Source organism: Scleropages formosus, chromosome 13, assembly GCF_900964775.1.
Source record: "Scleropages formosus chromosome 13, fSclFor1.1, whole genome shotgun sequence".
In the NCBI taxonomy this organism is placed as follows: Eukaryota; Metazoa; Chordata; class Actinopteri; order Osteoglossiformes; family Osteoglossidae; genus Scleropages; species Scleropages formosus.
Genome location: NC_041818.1, coordinates 316,790 through 331,951, shown reverse-complemented (window position 1 = coordinate 331,951; position 15,162 = coordinate 316,790). Strand labels below are relative to the sequence as shown.

At 43.9% G+C, this 15,162-nt stretch overlaps 1 protein-coding gene across 7 annotated transcripts in view; it reads right to left on the bottom strand.

The window, feature by feature from the left end:
- Positions 1-15,162, bottom strand: part of anxa6 (annexin A6) — a 30,221-nt gene that overhangs the window by 4,368 nt on the left and 10,691 nt on the right. For 4 of the 7 annotated variants that reach the window (XM_018745203.1, XM_018745201.1, XM_018745204.1 and 1 more), the window contains exons 16-24: positions 14,999-15,093; positions 14,795-14,908; positions 10,593-10,683; positions 10,153-10,232; positions 9,778-9,831; positions 8,326-8,419; positions 8,117-8,212; positions 7,941-7,999; positions 4,271-4,393 (exon numbers count right to left, since the gene is read on the bottom strand). In XM_018745203.1, the coding sequence (XP_018600719.1) occupies positions 4,271-4,393; positions 7,941-7,999; positions 8,117-8,212; positions 8,326-8,419; positions 9,778-9,831; positions 10,153-10,232; positions 10,593-10,683; positions 14,795-14,908; positions 14,999-15,093 (806 nt within the window). Of the gene's footprint in view, positions 1-4,270; positions 4,394-7,940; positions 8,000-8,116; positions 8,213-8,325; positions 8,420-9,776; positions 9,868-9,903; positions 10,233-10,592; positions 10,684-14,794; positions 14,909-14,998; positions 15,094-15,162 lie in introns of those variants that run through there. The other 3 variants (XR_003798076.1, XM_029257273.1, XM_018745205.1) reach the window with 3 other exon arrangements.

Sequence of the window (15,162 nt, the reverse complement as noted above, 5' to 3'; positions counted from 1 at the left end):
ACTGTTTTTAAATTCTTTAAATTCCATTGGTTTAAGTTAAGTTGTTAATGGTCCTACACTCTCCCGTAGCCACATGCTCGATTTCGACATAACGTATGATGTAGATGTTCATAATGTCACAATTATTTCTTTAAATGAGACTATTCCTGACCATTATTTGATAACCAAGGTTTATTAAATATTTCAGGGTCTGAAATTGTAAACTACTTTAATTATAACATTACATTTGAAAAATGTCAGTCTGGTTTCTGTCTTGATGCTAGTCGTACCTCAGTTATTACGTTGCTGGACTGGAGTGTTGCGTTTGATACTATTGACCATAGTATCTTACTCAGAGTCCCTGGTTGGACTGAAGAGCACTGTTCTTAAGTAGTTCTGTTCCTACTTGTCTAATTGCCAACAGTTTGTGCTAATACAAACGGATGCAATCGTTAGATTCTCATCTATGGTTGAGTATTGGGTGCCTCAAGGTTCCGTGCTGGGTCTGTTGTCACTTTAGACACTACCATTGGATGGTATTATTGGTAAGCATAATATTAGTTTTCACTCATATGCAGATGACACTGTTACTGTACACGTTTCATTTTAGTCTGATGAACCATTACAGAGTGTCTTTAGCAAATACTTTCACAAATATAAAACTGTGGATGAGTAATAATTTAAGTCTATAATTCATTTTATGTTAATTTATTTACTATAATGTTAATAAAACAGGTTGTGGGTGGTCATGCCATAGTACGTGTGAAAGATTTAGATGTTTTATTGGACATAAACTTGTCATTTGTGTTTCGTTGCTACATTGACTAGGTTGTGCTTCCTTCAGTTGAGAAATATAGCTAAACGAAGGGAATTCTTGAGTAAGCAGGATATTAAGAAACTGGTTAATGCCTTGGTTCCCCATAGGATTGACGGCTGTAGTACTCTGTTATTGCGCTGTCCATACCGGAGTGTATGCAGGTTAAAATTAATACAAAATGTTGCTGCCAGAATTGCTACAAGAGGTAGGAAGTACGACCATATAACACTGGTTCATAAATCGCTGAGTTTGCTTCCGGTTTAGAGCAGATGGTAAAATCTTACTCTTAACGTATAAGACAGTAAATGACATTGTTCTGGCTTAAGATCACTGATTATGTTCCAGAATGCTGTCTTCATTCACTGGATGCAGATTACCTTAAAGTTCCACAGATTAATAAAATTTAAGTAGGAGGGCATGCTATACAGCTCCAAAACTTTGGAATAGTCTGCCAGATGTTCTCAGAAATGCCGCCTCTCTCAGCCTTTAACTCCAGACCAAAGACTCATCTGTTTGCCTTGCCATATTCAACATAACTGAGGTTGATTCCTGTTTACTGCATCTCCATGTCTTCTCTTTAGTGTTAAACTCTCTAGTCTTTTTACATTTTCAGTTGCTAACCCTCTTTTGTTGAGCATTCTTACCCCCTCTGACAAGATTTGATGAGACCAGCTGTGATGCCAGCTCTCCATCTTGAAAGGAGCTGATAACTGCATGCCATGGTGGATGAGATGAACATACCTGCACCTGGATAAATTTATTATCTTCTAGTGACTGTAGTAATGTCATAAATAGCTGTTTCACTTTGCTTCTGTTAGCTGTGACTACTGGCACTCTTTTTCTACCTAAAATAGGATCAAATTCAAGACCCTGGTTATTGTCTACAAATGCATTTACGTTTACATTTATTCATTTAGCAGAGGCTTTTGTCCAAAGCGACGTACATCTCAGCAAAATGCATCAATACAACTGCTCCCAGCTGTTTACAAGACCTGATCAACCGCTACACCCCAGCCAGACCGCTTTGCTCATCTATTTCTGCTCACTTGGTTGTCCTGCGCACGAAAAGTAAAGCACGGAGGTTCTTGGTTCTGGGTCCGTTGTGGTGGAATGAACTTCCCCTCTCACTCAGAACTGCAGCAACTTTGTCTACATTCAAGAAGGGTTTGAAAACTCATCTTTTCCGGACTCACTTTGCCCAAGATCTCTCTAACTCATGCATGGAGTAAATGTTCATGCACTGTAACTTTACGATCATCCCCAGATAAGCCTTTACTCAGTTGCTACTCGGCACTGTATGTGAATGTTTGTGTACCTTATAACAAAAAAAAAAAATTAAATTTTGTAGGAAGGTTATCAGGATTAATCTACCCTGCGTTTTATGCACCTACTCAAGCGGTGCATCAAGTGGATTGTAAAACTAGCTTTACTTAATCACATGTCTGCAGCTACACCTCTTTCTCTTAATGTAATGCACAAATTGTACTTTTGCTGATATGTACGTTGCTTTGGAAAAACGCATCTGCTAAATGAATAAATGTACATGTAAAATGGTCAGGAGGGGCTGGCAGCCACTTGTCTTTGGACTCCCAGATGCTTTTCTTCCCTGCCTTTAGGTTATGAGTTTTTTTGTTTTCCTTTCCTTTGTGGCCAGTTGGCTTACTTTATAGCTTTAACATCTAAAAAAGTTCTTTAAGTAATTTAATGTGTAGGTGACCTTTTATTTGTTATGTCTCCTGAAACTTAGTTCATAGTGCTTTTTGTTAGTGTGTGAGAAAAGCACTGTATAAAAATAAACATCAGTTCATATGCACAGGCAGACATGGTGCTGCTGAACATACTAAACTTCAACAAAGATGTGTCTGTGTTGGAAGCTTTTGTCTTGCTGTGAAATACACTTTGTTTACTCTGAGTTGTATGTCACTTTGTGAAACACCATTTGTGGAATGTGCAAATGTAAAATAGATCCAAATAACAACTGAAAAACCAGATTCATTAGTCTGCCAGATGTTCTCAGAAATCCCGCTTCATTATCATTAATTCACTTACCTGACACTTTTCTCAAATGGGATGCATACTCTGAGTTACTTCATCGATTTACCTATACCTTTACAGAAGTGTAATTTTTTCTGTTCTAATTCAGGGTAATTACTTTGACCAAGCGTACCAGAGCATGGATGGGATTCAAATCTTGGTCCTTAAAGTTCTTATAAATATAATCTATTAATGTTCAACTGTTAACTCACTGTTAGTAATACTCTCACTCATTCACTCACTCACTCACTCACAGAATTTCATTAACTGCTTGTGCTGGTCAGGATCGCTGCAGGCCAGAACCTATCCTAGAAACACTGTGCACAAGCCAAGGAGGGGGACACCGTGGATAGGTAAAAAAAAAAGGCCCGAATATAATTCAATAACACTACACAGAACATCTAAAACTATGTGCTTTGCACAGTGAAAAGCAGTTGACAGACAGTGATCCTGTGAACACCATTTCTTTATATCATACATATGCATGAGAGAAATTATCAAAACATCTGGGTGTAGCTGACTCAAACCTCACCCGTTCCTGGATGGTCTCTGGACTCCATGACCCTGCACTGGACAAGCTGTTATTGATAATGAATGACTGGATGAAAATATAACATTAAAAGCTTTAAAAAATAATTTTGCTACAATTATTGTTACGCCCTGCGTTACCGGGTAGGCTCCGGTTCCCCGCGACCCCGTATGGGACAAGCGGTTCCGAAAATGTGTGTGTATTGTACAATATGTTGAAATGATCATGAATGTGCTTTGAAATGCCTTTTCTTTTGGTATTTTAATTCATGTTTACACAGACATGTCCAGGAACTTACTCCTTTTTCCCCAAAGGAAATAATCCACCTCCGTTGCTAAGAACATTTGTAAAATACGGTCATTTAACAAATGAAACATGAAACAAAATTTTCTGTTAGGTGAGAAATTGGGATATTGTGCTTAAATCTGGCTATTAATTATAATCAGCTAATTACAGTAAAGTTAAAGGATCCCAACAGAAGAAACCTATCATTACTTTGCACAAATTCTGGAGTTTATATTGTAACTGCACTGGGGGGGGGGGGGGGGGGGGGGGGGGGTAATATAAACTAATGTAAATAGTCCTGTTCTGATTGGCTGTCACATTACTGATGCTCTGTTTGTCACTGGGGAATTCTGGAGGGTTCAACGCGTGACCCTCCTAACCATCGTGGTGAGTGGGGAGGCTCAAAGTGACTTGCGGGCACTCTCAATTGCTAAGCAGGCTGTCTTGTACTCTCTGTTGCGCCTGTGTCAAAACTGCCATTGAAAGACATGCATGCATGCATGCATGCATTTAAGAGCACTTTTCTAGAAATTTGTCTCCTGAACCTTTAGCCTATAGTTCCATGGGGGATGCTGCTATGTGTACACCAGAGGAACCATGATATAAGAGCATAATCAAGACAGAACCTGGATGAAGTCATGGACAGAGACATCATGCGTGTCCTTGAACTCCTTCCGGATGTTGAAGAGGTCAACCTCGCTACGGGACACCATGATTCTGATGAGGGCGCGGTCATCTGTGCCCAGACCCTACACAGGGAACAGGAAGGCCGATCAGAAGTCAAAGACTATTAGACGCAATCCATAAACAACATAATCTGCAGGAAGCTCCTTGGATGTATAAACAGTGCCTTATAGCTGTGTACCCCCTTAACTTGTAACGTGCCATTAATTTAAAATAGAAACACTGTATGACAGCTGGACTACTGTGCACCCAAAAATCCCAGGCCTTCTGTAATGTTTGTGTTTACTCAGGACAGGTCTTGACAAAACTGAGGAGCCAGAGATGACAGCCCCTTCACTGAGTGCCCTTCACAGGAGTTTCTGTTGAGACCTGTGCTCTTCTCTCTAAATACAGCATGAGCTCTGAGGAGGTGCTACAGGTTCACCTTAACCCTGTTCAGGTAGCAGATAAATCCATGTGTGACTGAATGTGACCCTGTGACACTGATGGGCAGCTAATTTAGCACAGGCTTTTCTTGATGTTCAAAAAATAGGACATATAAATTGTTTCTGAAAATCTATAATCCTCTGAATAGGAGTAGTGTTGAATCAGAGCAGCCAAAGACTTTACTTCCAGTGAATTCTAATGCAAATTTAAGACCCATTGCTGCTATTTTACACATTGTAGATAAAGCTATACCAAAAGTCATCTTGGTGCAGTGACTTCATCTTGTTCTCTCTCTCACTCTGAGCCAAACTGTTTACTGACACTTAGGCATCACTGTTTGCGACTGGGGTGTCTCCATGAGCATTTTCCCACTGCAGAATCTGTTGTCAAAATACAAACGTTTTGTCCGGTAGTGTATAGTCAGTAATGCTACTGCGGTGCTCTTACAGGAGGCGTTGGGAAAGGAGATACAAAAAAATAAACTGGAATAAAAAATTAATTATTTCTCCTTTCCAATATAAGCCTTGTCAGTCCTCCTTTGGCCATACTTACAAACCCAACCCCTTTAAGGAGAATATCTCTTCTTTGAACTTCAGGGACATATACCTCTCACGCTGTTATGACGGCTGTGTTCCTGGTTATCTGGAGTATATGGGTAGGTCAGTTCCTCTGAGGACAGTAAACTAGTCTGAGTAAAGGAGCATTAGCAGACTGACAACTGTACACATTATCATCCAAGTCTTCTGTGTCAAATTTAAAGTCCTCTGCTACTTTTAAGGTGCAGTCTGGGTTTCGTTGATATCTGGAGAGAATTGCACCCTGAGATTCAGGATTACACATTTTATTCCAATCAGCAGGGGGCATGGTGGTGCAGTGGGTTTGGCCGGGCCCTATTCTCTATTGAGTCTGGGGTTCGAGTCCTGCTTAGAGTGCCTTTTGATGAACTGGTGTCTCATATTGGGTGTGTCACCTCTTGCCTCATGCCCTGTGTTGCCTGGTTAGGCTCTGGTTTGCCGCGACCCCGCTCGGGACAAGCATCTTCAGCCAGTGTGTGTGATTCCAATCTGCATAATTCTTACTCTTGAGGAGATTATATTTCCATCCCAAACAGCTTTATTCATGCGGTCAGACCCTGCCAGACTGGCCCACCGTGCTCTCAGGCCATGGACCAGTATTTTTAGAAGCTGATATTCAATAGACATCTCCAAAAACCAAACAATGGAGACTGAACTACACTCTTTTAGACAGTGAAGCTTTCGGTAGGGACATTCATGAAGGCAGTATGTAGACCTATACTGTCAAGACAACCAGCAGCCTACAATCTAAGGTGCTACTGTATGGGACGCAGTTAAAGCCACACTGTGGGGACTAATCGTTTCCAAACTTTCTGATCAGAAAAATCTATGAGAGAAGGAATATAAAAAATTTGAATTGCAAGTGAAATACCTACAGCAACAACACACAGATTGTCCTGCCCAGGAGAACTGAAACTGACTAACTACGGCAAAGGCCAAATACCAGCCGTTTTACGAGAATCGTATTAAAAAACTTTTACTCTTTACGAAAGATTGTTACTTTGAACTTGGGAATAAGCCTAACTGTCTTCTGACCTATCAACTAAAATCACAAAAGAACAAGAGGTCAATTAGAAGCGTATGTACACTGACAAGTCGAGCTACATATGAAGCACTGGTGATTCAAGCTCATCTATTCAGTACAGGCCCCTTTACTCCCATGCGGAGTGACAGAGTTGTAGATATTTATAGACTTCTATAAATATCTACAGCTCCATCACTTTATTGATGCCCTATAAAATGAGAACAGATTACAGACAGAATGAACACAAGTTCATAAACAGCTCATTAGACCAAACAGCTCTACGGGCATGATTTCTGCATTATACATCATTTATCAAGCACTGGCACTGGCTCTTTTCACACACTGCGGGAGGCTTGGGAACAGAATCTTGACGTGTATTTTTGCAACCATGAATGGGTATCTACATGTGCTAAAGTACCAGATCCCTACCTTCTCCTCCCTCAGCATCTAGGAACAAAACAAAGTTCCTCCACAGAACCTATTTCACTCCAGTGCACCTTCACAGGATGTTTCTGGGGATTTCTCAGCTGTGTTTTAAATGCAAAACCTCAGCCTTTGATACATTCATTTTTTCAGAATGCAATATGACACAAGCTTTCTGGACTAGGGTACATGCAACAATCCAAGAAACCTTTAACAAAAAAATTCTGGGAAAATATTTCTGGGATTTCTCCCCAACTATTCTCTTGTTGAATAGCAACCCAAACTCCTTGTTTGATGATGCTATGGTACATAGACTCTCTACATTATCCCCTGATCAAGATGGCGCTACAAATGGCTGTCTCAGTGTGGTACTCTCCAGTACTTTTGTTGTTTCTATATCTATACTACTATTTATACTCTCATGTTTGTATACTCGGCAAATATGTTATTTATTTATTATATAATTCTGTGGCAGCTGTTTGTTCTCTGTAAATACTGGTGGCACCTAGAACCACAGCAAATTCCTTGTGTGCATCAGCACAGTAGCCAATAAAACTCATTCTAATTCTGATACATCCACTTTTACATACTTGGTTAATGAGACATTAATATGATATAATAAATATTGTTCTTGTGCTTTGTTTCCATGTAATGCTGAAAATACACATAAAAACCTTTCCTCTGCTTGTATACTGTCTATTACACACCACTTCAGTCACATCAGAATCCAGCAAAAATAACACCTTATGGAACCAGATAACAGGGACAGCTGGTTTGATTTGTGAGATGTTATTAAGAGTTGTGTGCAAATATCAGTAACATATCTTATAAAAATGGAAAATAAAGACAATGCTTGATAAATAGAACATTCTTCATTAAGATTAGGAATGTCTTATTATTGTCCGGATGTTTTAGCTAATTTTTCAGCATGTCTGAATTAATCAAAATTTTTCCCTTGGGAAATATTGTGAAAATCTTCTTTGGTTCATATAGCCGGGGGCTGTTTTTCTGCATTTGGACTAAATCTATTAGACATACTGTACAGTTTGGGAATCTCAATGAGAAGGCCATCAGGACAAGGAACAAATGTAGCCACTTTGCCGACCAGTGATGGCTTTTAGACATACACAGTGACTAATAACTGTGCTGCCGCAAACGCTATACCTTCATTGCTTTGTAGAGGCGATCGGCCAAGTAGGATGGTTGGTTCTTCACACTTCGTACTGCAAAGGAGAACACAGCTGAGCTCACCACAGCATGTCTGAAGGCAGATAAAACAACAACAATGCAGTTTGTCCTCTTCAGTAATTCTGATTAAAAACTATTTTTCACTGCCTTACCAATAGCGAACATGGCATTTTTCACATCTGCTGAGAACTCTTTCTTGATGATCTGCTCAATGTCCTTGTTGGTGCATTTCACAAACTCCTGGAAGACTGACAACACACCCAACAGACACATACAACATGAACTGCTGTGTTTGCCTGTGCTGCACATTATCATCTTCTCTAGAGCCTCAGATTGTCCAGGACATGCAGGTGGTCTGTACCTCTGCGCAGGTGAGTGAAACTCCTGGTACACAGGATGCTCATGAACCTGGTCTCCATAGCGTTGGAGTCATCATTGCACGCATCTGCAAGTTCCTAAACAGCATGTTTTCACAGAGTCACACTGTTCTCCACCCTCAATATCCACTGTGACCATAAACGTGGAGCAGAAGCACAGAGGCAGCAGGGTTCTAACCCTAACGCTAACCTCTAACCCTCACCCCTAACCCCCAGCCTTAACCTGTAACCTCAACCCTAAAGGGCTTGCAGAGTAACACTCGACTGACTTGGTCTTGTTAGAATCCACAGATTTTCATTTACTTTTATTTTCATACACTTCAATGTTTCAGTATGACTGTGTCATCAAACACACTGATGATTTTGTTGCTCTTACATTTTCATTTCTTCTTTGGCTCTTTTTTAAAGCTATGAGAATAACATGAGGGGGCATTTCATATTTTACTGCCAGTTTTTGCAACAGTTTTTGAAAGCTTCACAAATGAGCCATGAACTTTTGAGTACCTGTCCCTCATTTTTTGTATTTATTAATGTCACTATTTTTTGATATATTGTGACTGATCTAATGACACACTTTCAATTGGTCATTCTGTGTTGTTCTCTGTAAGATAAGATGACAAGATAGTTCTGAATGTTTTGTGTTACAGTAGTTAGATAGAAATGGACAGAATGGATGGACAAATTAAAAGTATTTCTGATAGATAGAAAATTATGATAGTGACATTTCAAATGTTTAATGTTATGAGCAATGTAACTTGAATGTTGTGCTCTACAACTGTGTAGGGTGAAAGTCACCCCATGTTAATACCGTACGTGATTTATTATCACTAGCCCTGAAAAGTTTCAAATGATGTTCACCAGCGTGTATCACAATACAGAGTGAATTTAATTACCAAAAAACACATAAAGAAGTACATACAACAACAGCAAGACCTTGCATTGATTTTCACTGAGTTTTCTCACCCTAAACTTTCAAACTTCCCACAGTGCATATGTGACAAACACATGCAGGGTTAAAAAAAAACAGCTTCGGTGCGAAACTGCTGGCCTGATGATGAACATTTTGTGATCAGCTTTTATTCCTTGGATCCTGAGAAACAGAATGAATGTAGCGAGCATCAGGGGACTCGAAGCACCCGTGCTCTGCTCTGCTGGTGGTTCAGTGACAGAGGGAATGGAAAAAGGAAGAGTTACGGGGCTCCAGTGTGTGGCTCTGCCATCACAAACTGTACAAAACTTTTTTTCTGAGTGCCGTTGAGAGTTCTGCCCTCCTGGGAAGAATGTCTACAAAGAAGATCTCAGGCTAAACTGACTTCAGTTTGCTCAAAGAAAATGCTGGACACAAAATAAAGTAAACTTTATCAAATCTTCGAACAAAGACTGAAAGGTATAAAGGAATGTTGGCTGATATGTGATGGTGGGATGGAGTTACTCACCTGAGCATCCACCAGAGCTCTCTCCAAGTCCACAGGGCCTTCCTCACGCGCTCCCTGCTCCACAGCAACAGCACGTCACCATCATCATTACTGTCATAATTATTATTATCATTATTACTACTCCTGCCATTATTTTATTTCTCATACTTCTCTAAAGTGACCTACAATGTGACACTATGATGCAGTAACATAGTACCACAGCACCGCCTCCCGAGATCTGAATCAGCACATTTTAACCATTATGCTACCTGTCCTTCAGCTGTGCGCCTCAGATGAACACATTCTGTGCATGTGCCAGTTCTGGAGCTGTGCTCTTAACTTACAGTGAATGTACTGGACATACGGCTGCCTGCACTGCGCTTGCCACGAGCGTACCTGCACCAGGGAGACCAGAATGCGACAAAAGTGTCCTGAGGTGTCCGAAGAGATTGCGTCTTCCAAATTGCTCTTATAGGCTGGGAGTCAGCAGGAAAACAGGAGAAAACAAGGCGTGTTGTCACGCTGCTCTGAGATCCTGACAGAGTCTGGTACATTTGTGGAAATGAGAAACGCTCCCACCCCACTGGGTATCGGAAGTGAAGCCTTAAGTTGTCCATAAATTCATTGCATTATATTAAATATATGCTGTACTGTACTACAATCTATTAACTTCTGATAGCAAAACATTTTCTTTAGATCTTTAGAGAAGACATTAATGTATAGCTTTATTAACAACTACAGTATGTTACAAACACTAAAAGAAAGAAAAAAATAGCTACACTGAACACTTTGAAGGACTGGTGGACTGGAGGTAGAACTGTCTGTCTCTCTCTTACCTTCTTGATAGGCTGCACACATCGCCTGGATCTCCTGGTTGCTTCTGGTCACAAGAACCTCAATCAAAGAATGTTCATCTGTACCTGCGCCCTGAGACAGAAAGCATGTCCTGTTGTTGCACACAACCTTAAAATACTGGTAAAGATTTAAAAAAACCATACTGGTGCATGTTAGACTGAATTAAATATAAAACATTTCACTAGCCCCTCCGTGAACCGCCACCTGACCGTGGTGGAGGGGTTTGAGTGCCTGAATGACTCCAGGAGCTATGTTGCCTGGGGCTATATGCCCCTGGTAGGGTCTCCCATGGCAAACAGGTCTTGGATGACAGACAAGACAAAGTGCAGTTCAAAAGCCCCTTATGAAGAAACTAAAACCAAGGTTTTTGTTTACCCCGCCCGGTATGGAGTCACCGGGGCCCCACCCTGGAGCCAGGCCTGGGGGGGGGCTCGCATGCGAGTGCCTGGTGGCTAGGTCTATGCCCACGGGGCCTGGTGGGCTCACCACTTGCCGGAGAGACCGTAAGGGGCCAGTGCATTGTGATTTGGGCGGTGGTCGGGGCCGAGTGCCCGGCCGACCCAAACCTCGGGCGCCAACTCTGGTTTTTGGGACTTGCAATGTCACCTCACTGGGGGGGAAGGAGCCTGAGCTGGTGCGGGAGGTTGAGAGATACCGTCTAGATATAGTCGGGCTCACTTCCACTCACAGCTTGGGTTCTGGAACCACTCTTCTCGACCAAGGGTGGACTCTCCACTATTCTGGCGTTGCCCAGGGTGAGAGGCGGCGGGCTGGTGTGGGCTTATTAATAGCCCCCCAGTTCAGCCACCATGTGTTGGAGTCTACCCCGGTGAACGAGAGGGTCATCTCCCTGCGCCTTTGGGTCAGGGAACGGTCTCTCACTGTCGTTTGTGCTTATGCGCCTAGCAGCAGTGCAGAGTACCTGGCCTTTTTGGAGTCCCTGGAGGGCGTGCTGGAAAGCGCTCCCACTGGGGACTCTGTCGTTCTACTGGGGGACTTTAACGCCCACGTGGACAGCGACAGTGACACCTGGAGGGGCGTGATTGGGAGGAACGGCCTCCCTGATCTGAACCCGAGCGGTGAGTTATTGGAGTTCTGTGCTAGTCACGGTTTATCCATAACGAACACCATGTTCATGCATAAGGGTGTCCATCAGTGCACTTGGCACCAGGACACCCTAGGTCGGAGGTCGATGATCAACTTTGTAGTCATTTCTTCTGACCTTCGGCCATATGTCTTGGACACTCGGGTGAAGAGAGGGGCTGAGCTGTCAACTGATCACCACCTGGTGGTGAGTTGGATTCGATGGCGGGGGAAAAAGCTGGACAGACCTGGCAAGCCCAAACGCATAGTGAGGGTCTGTTGGGAACGTTTGGCGGAGGCCCCTGTCAGAAGGGTCTTCAACTCCCACCTCCGACAGAGCTTCAACCAGGTCCCGAGGGAGGTGGGGGACATTGAGTCTGAATGGACTATGTTCCACGCCTCCATTGTCGGGGCGGCGGTTCGGAGCTGCGGCCATAAGGTCTCCGGCGCCTGTCACGGCGGCAATCCCCGAACACGGTGGTGGACACCGGAGGTAAGGGATGCCGTCAAGCTGAAGAAGGAGTTCTATCGAGCCTGGCTGGCTCATGGGACCCCTGAAGCAGCTGACAGGTACCAACGGGCCAAACGGAACGCGGCTCTGGCAGTCGCCGCGGCAAAAACTCAGGCTTGGGAGGAGTTCAGTGAGGCCATGGAGGAAGACTTTCGGTTGGCCTCAAAGAGATTCTGGCAAACCGTCCGGCGACTCAGAGGGGGGAAGCGATGCTCCACAAACACTGTTTACAGTGGAAGTGGTGCATTGCTGACCTCAGCTGAGGATGTCCTCGGGCGGTGGAAAGAGTACTTTGAGGATCTCCTCAATCCCTCCGACACGCCTTCCATAGAGGAAGATGAGGCTGGGGACTTGGAGGGGGACTCGTCCATTACCCTGGCTGAAGTTGCTGAAGTAGTCAAAAAACTCCTTGGTGGCAAGGCTCCGGGGGTGGATAAGATCCACCCCGAGTTTCTCAAGTCTCTGGATGTTGTGGGGGCTGTCTTGGCTGACACGCCTCTGCAGCATCGCGTGGAGCTCGGGAACGGTGCCTCTGGACTGGCAGACCGGGGTGGTGGTCCCTCTTTTTAAGAAGGGGGACCAGAGATTGTGTTCCAACTACAGGGGGATCACACTCCTTAGCCTCCCTGGGAAAGTCTATGCCAGGGTACTGGAAATGAGAATCTGACCGATAGTCGAACCTCGGATTCAGGAGGAGCAATGCGGTTTTTGCCCTGGCCGTGGAACACTGGACCAGCTCTATACCCTCACTAGGGTGCTGGAGGGTTCGTGGGAGTTTGCCCAACCAGTCCATATGTGTTTTGTGGACCTGGAGAAGGCATTTGACTGTGTCCCTCGTGGCATCCTGTGGGAGGTACTTCGGGATTATGGGGTTCAGGGCTCGCTGCTACGAGCTGTTCGTTCCCTGTATGACCGGAGCAGGAGCTTGGTTCGCATTGCCGGCAAAAAAACTCCGCCAGGGCTGCCCTTTGTCACCGATTCTGTTCATTATCTTCATGGACAGAATTTCTAGGCGCAGCCAGGGAATGGAGAGTGTCTGTTTTGGTGGCAGCAGGATCTCCTCTCTGCTCTTTGCGGACGATGTGGCCCTGTTGGCTTCATCGAATCAAGACTTGCAGCGTGCACTGGGGAGGTTTGCAGCCGAGTGCGAAGCGGCGGGGATGAGAATCGGCACCTCCAAATCCGAGGCCATGGTTCTCAGTCGGAAAAGGGTGGGATGCCCCCTCCGGGTTAGGGGGGAGCCGCTCCCTCAAGTGGAGGAGTTTAAGTATCTCGCGGGGTCTTGTTCACGAGTGAGGGAAAAATGGAGCGGCAGGTTGACAGACGGATTGGTGCGGCGTCCGCAGTGATGCGGTCATTGTACCGGTCTGTTGTGGTGAAGAGGGAGCTGAGTCGTAAGGCGAAGCTCTCAATTTACCAATCAATCTACGTTCCTACCCTCACCTATGGTCATGAGCTCTGGATCATGACCGAAAGAATGAGATCGCGGATACAAGCGGCAGAAATGAGTTTCCTCCGCAGAGTGGCTGGGCGCACCCTTAGGGACAGGGTGAGGAGCTCAGTCACCCGGGAGGAGCTCGGAGTAGAGCCGCTGCTCCTCCGCATCGAGAGGAGCCAGTTGAGGTGGCTCAGGCATCTGTTCCGGATGCCTCCTGGACGCCTCCCTGGCGAGGTGTTCCGGGCATGTCCCACTGGGAGGAGGCCTCGGGGCAGACCCAGGACACGTTGGAGAGACTATGTCTCCCGGCTGGCCTGGGAACGCCTTGGGGTTCCCCCAGAGGAACTGGAGGAGGTGTGCGGGGAGAGGGAAGTCTGGAGGACTCTGCTCAGACTGCTGCCCCCACGACCCAGCCTCGGATAGCGGAGGAAGATGGATGGATGGATGGATGGACATTTCACTAGTTTTGTAACTAGCTATCTTGCTTTCGTGTTCATCGTGCACAGTTGCACCTCTTCATGGAAAGCTGATACTTTGACGAAGATGTCTCAAGATACGCCTAGTAAGGAATATTAAAAGGCACACAACTCCATATGTACATTAAACAGCCTCAACCTTGGGGGCTAAAATCCCAGTTGTGATAGCACAAATGCACTTTAATTTTTAATAAAATGTAATATACTACTTGGATACAGCAGGAGGCCATCCGGCTCAGTTAGTAGCACGGTGCCTTAAATTACTGTAGAAAGTTCACTATAGTGTATAATATTCTAAGTTAGATAAAGGGGTCAAAAAATATTACAAAATAGTCACTGCACTTCACTTTGGAGGGAAGTGTCTGTTAAAAGAATAAATGTAAATACCGTCAAAAATAACCATAGCTTAATTTGACTATTCAGATTAGATAAAAAAACATTGATCGTGCATCTACATCATGGTAGATCTGTACAGATCAGAATCAGCTATTGTTTGAGTCCTCAGTGCCTAATAATTAAAAAATTTGAAAAGATTTCATGAACCCTACAGATGAAGTGATAATCGGTTTATTTTCTTTCATGTCAAACAGTGGAGTAGGAGCAGATTCCCTGTTTAAACTTCCATAGCAACCTTTTTTTTTTTTTTTTTTTGTTTCATCACATGAGAAGTTATACCTCCATTGCTTTCCTCATCATCTTGGCATCAAATTCTGCTGGGGTCATCATGAGTCCAAGGACCAGCCGGCGCAAATTGTTGGACAGTTCTGACTTGAGATCTACCATGAGATCCTGGGGAAGTGCATAAACAGTTCTTTCTGCTATCTCCAGCAAAGCACACACCATCTGTCTCTCATTGTTGGTCACTGTTGAGTTCCTTACCCTCCCCATGAGGGATTTGAAGACCTGCTTCACTTCTTGCCTTTGTTCATTGCTCCTCTGTGTTATAATACTGATGATGGTATCTTCATCAGTACCTGAAAGAATTAAGAAAATTAATGGAATTTATTTCCAGCATTTAACAGAAGGAAAATAAAATGTTTCTA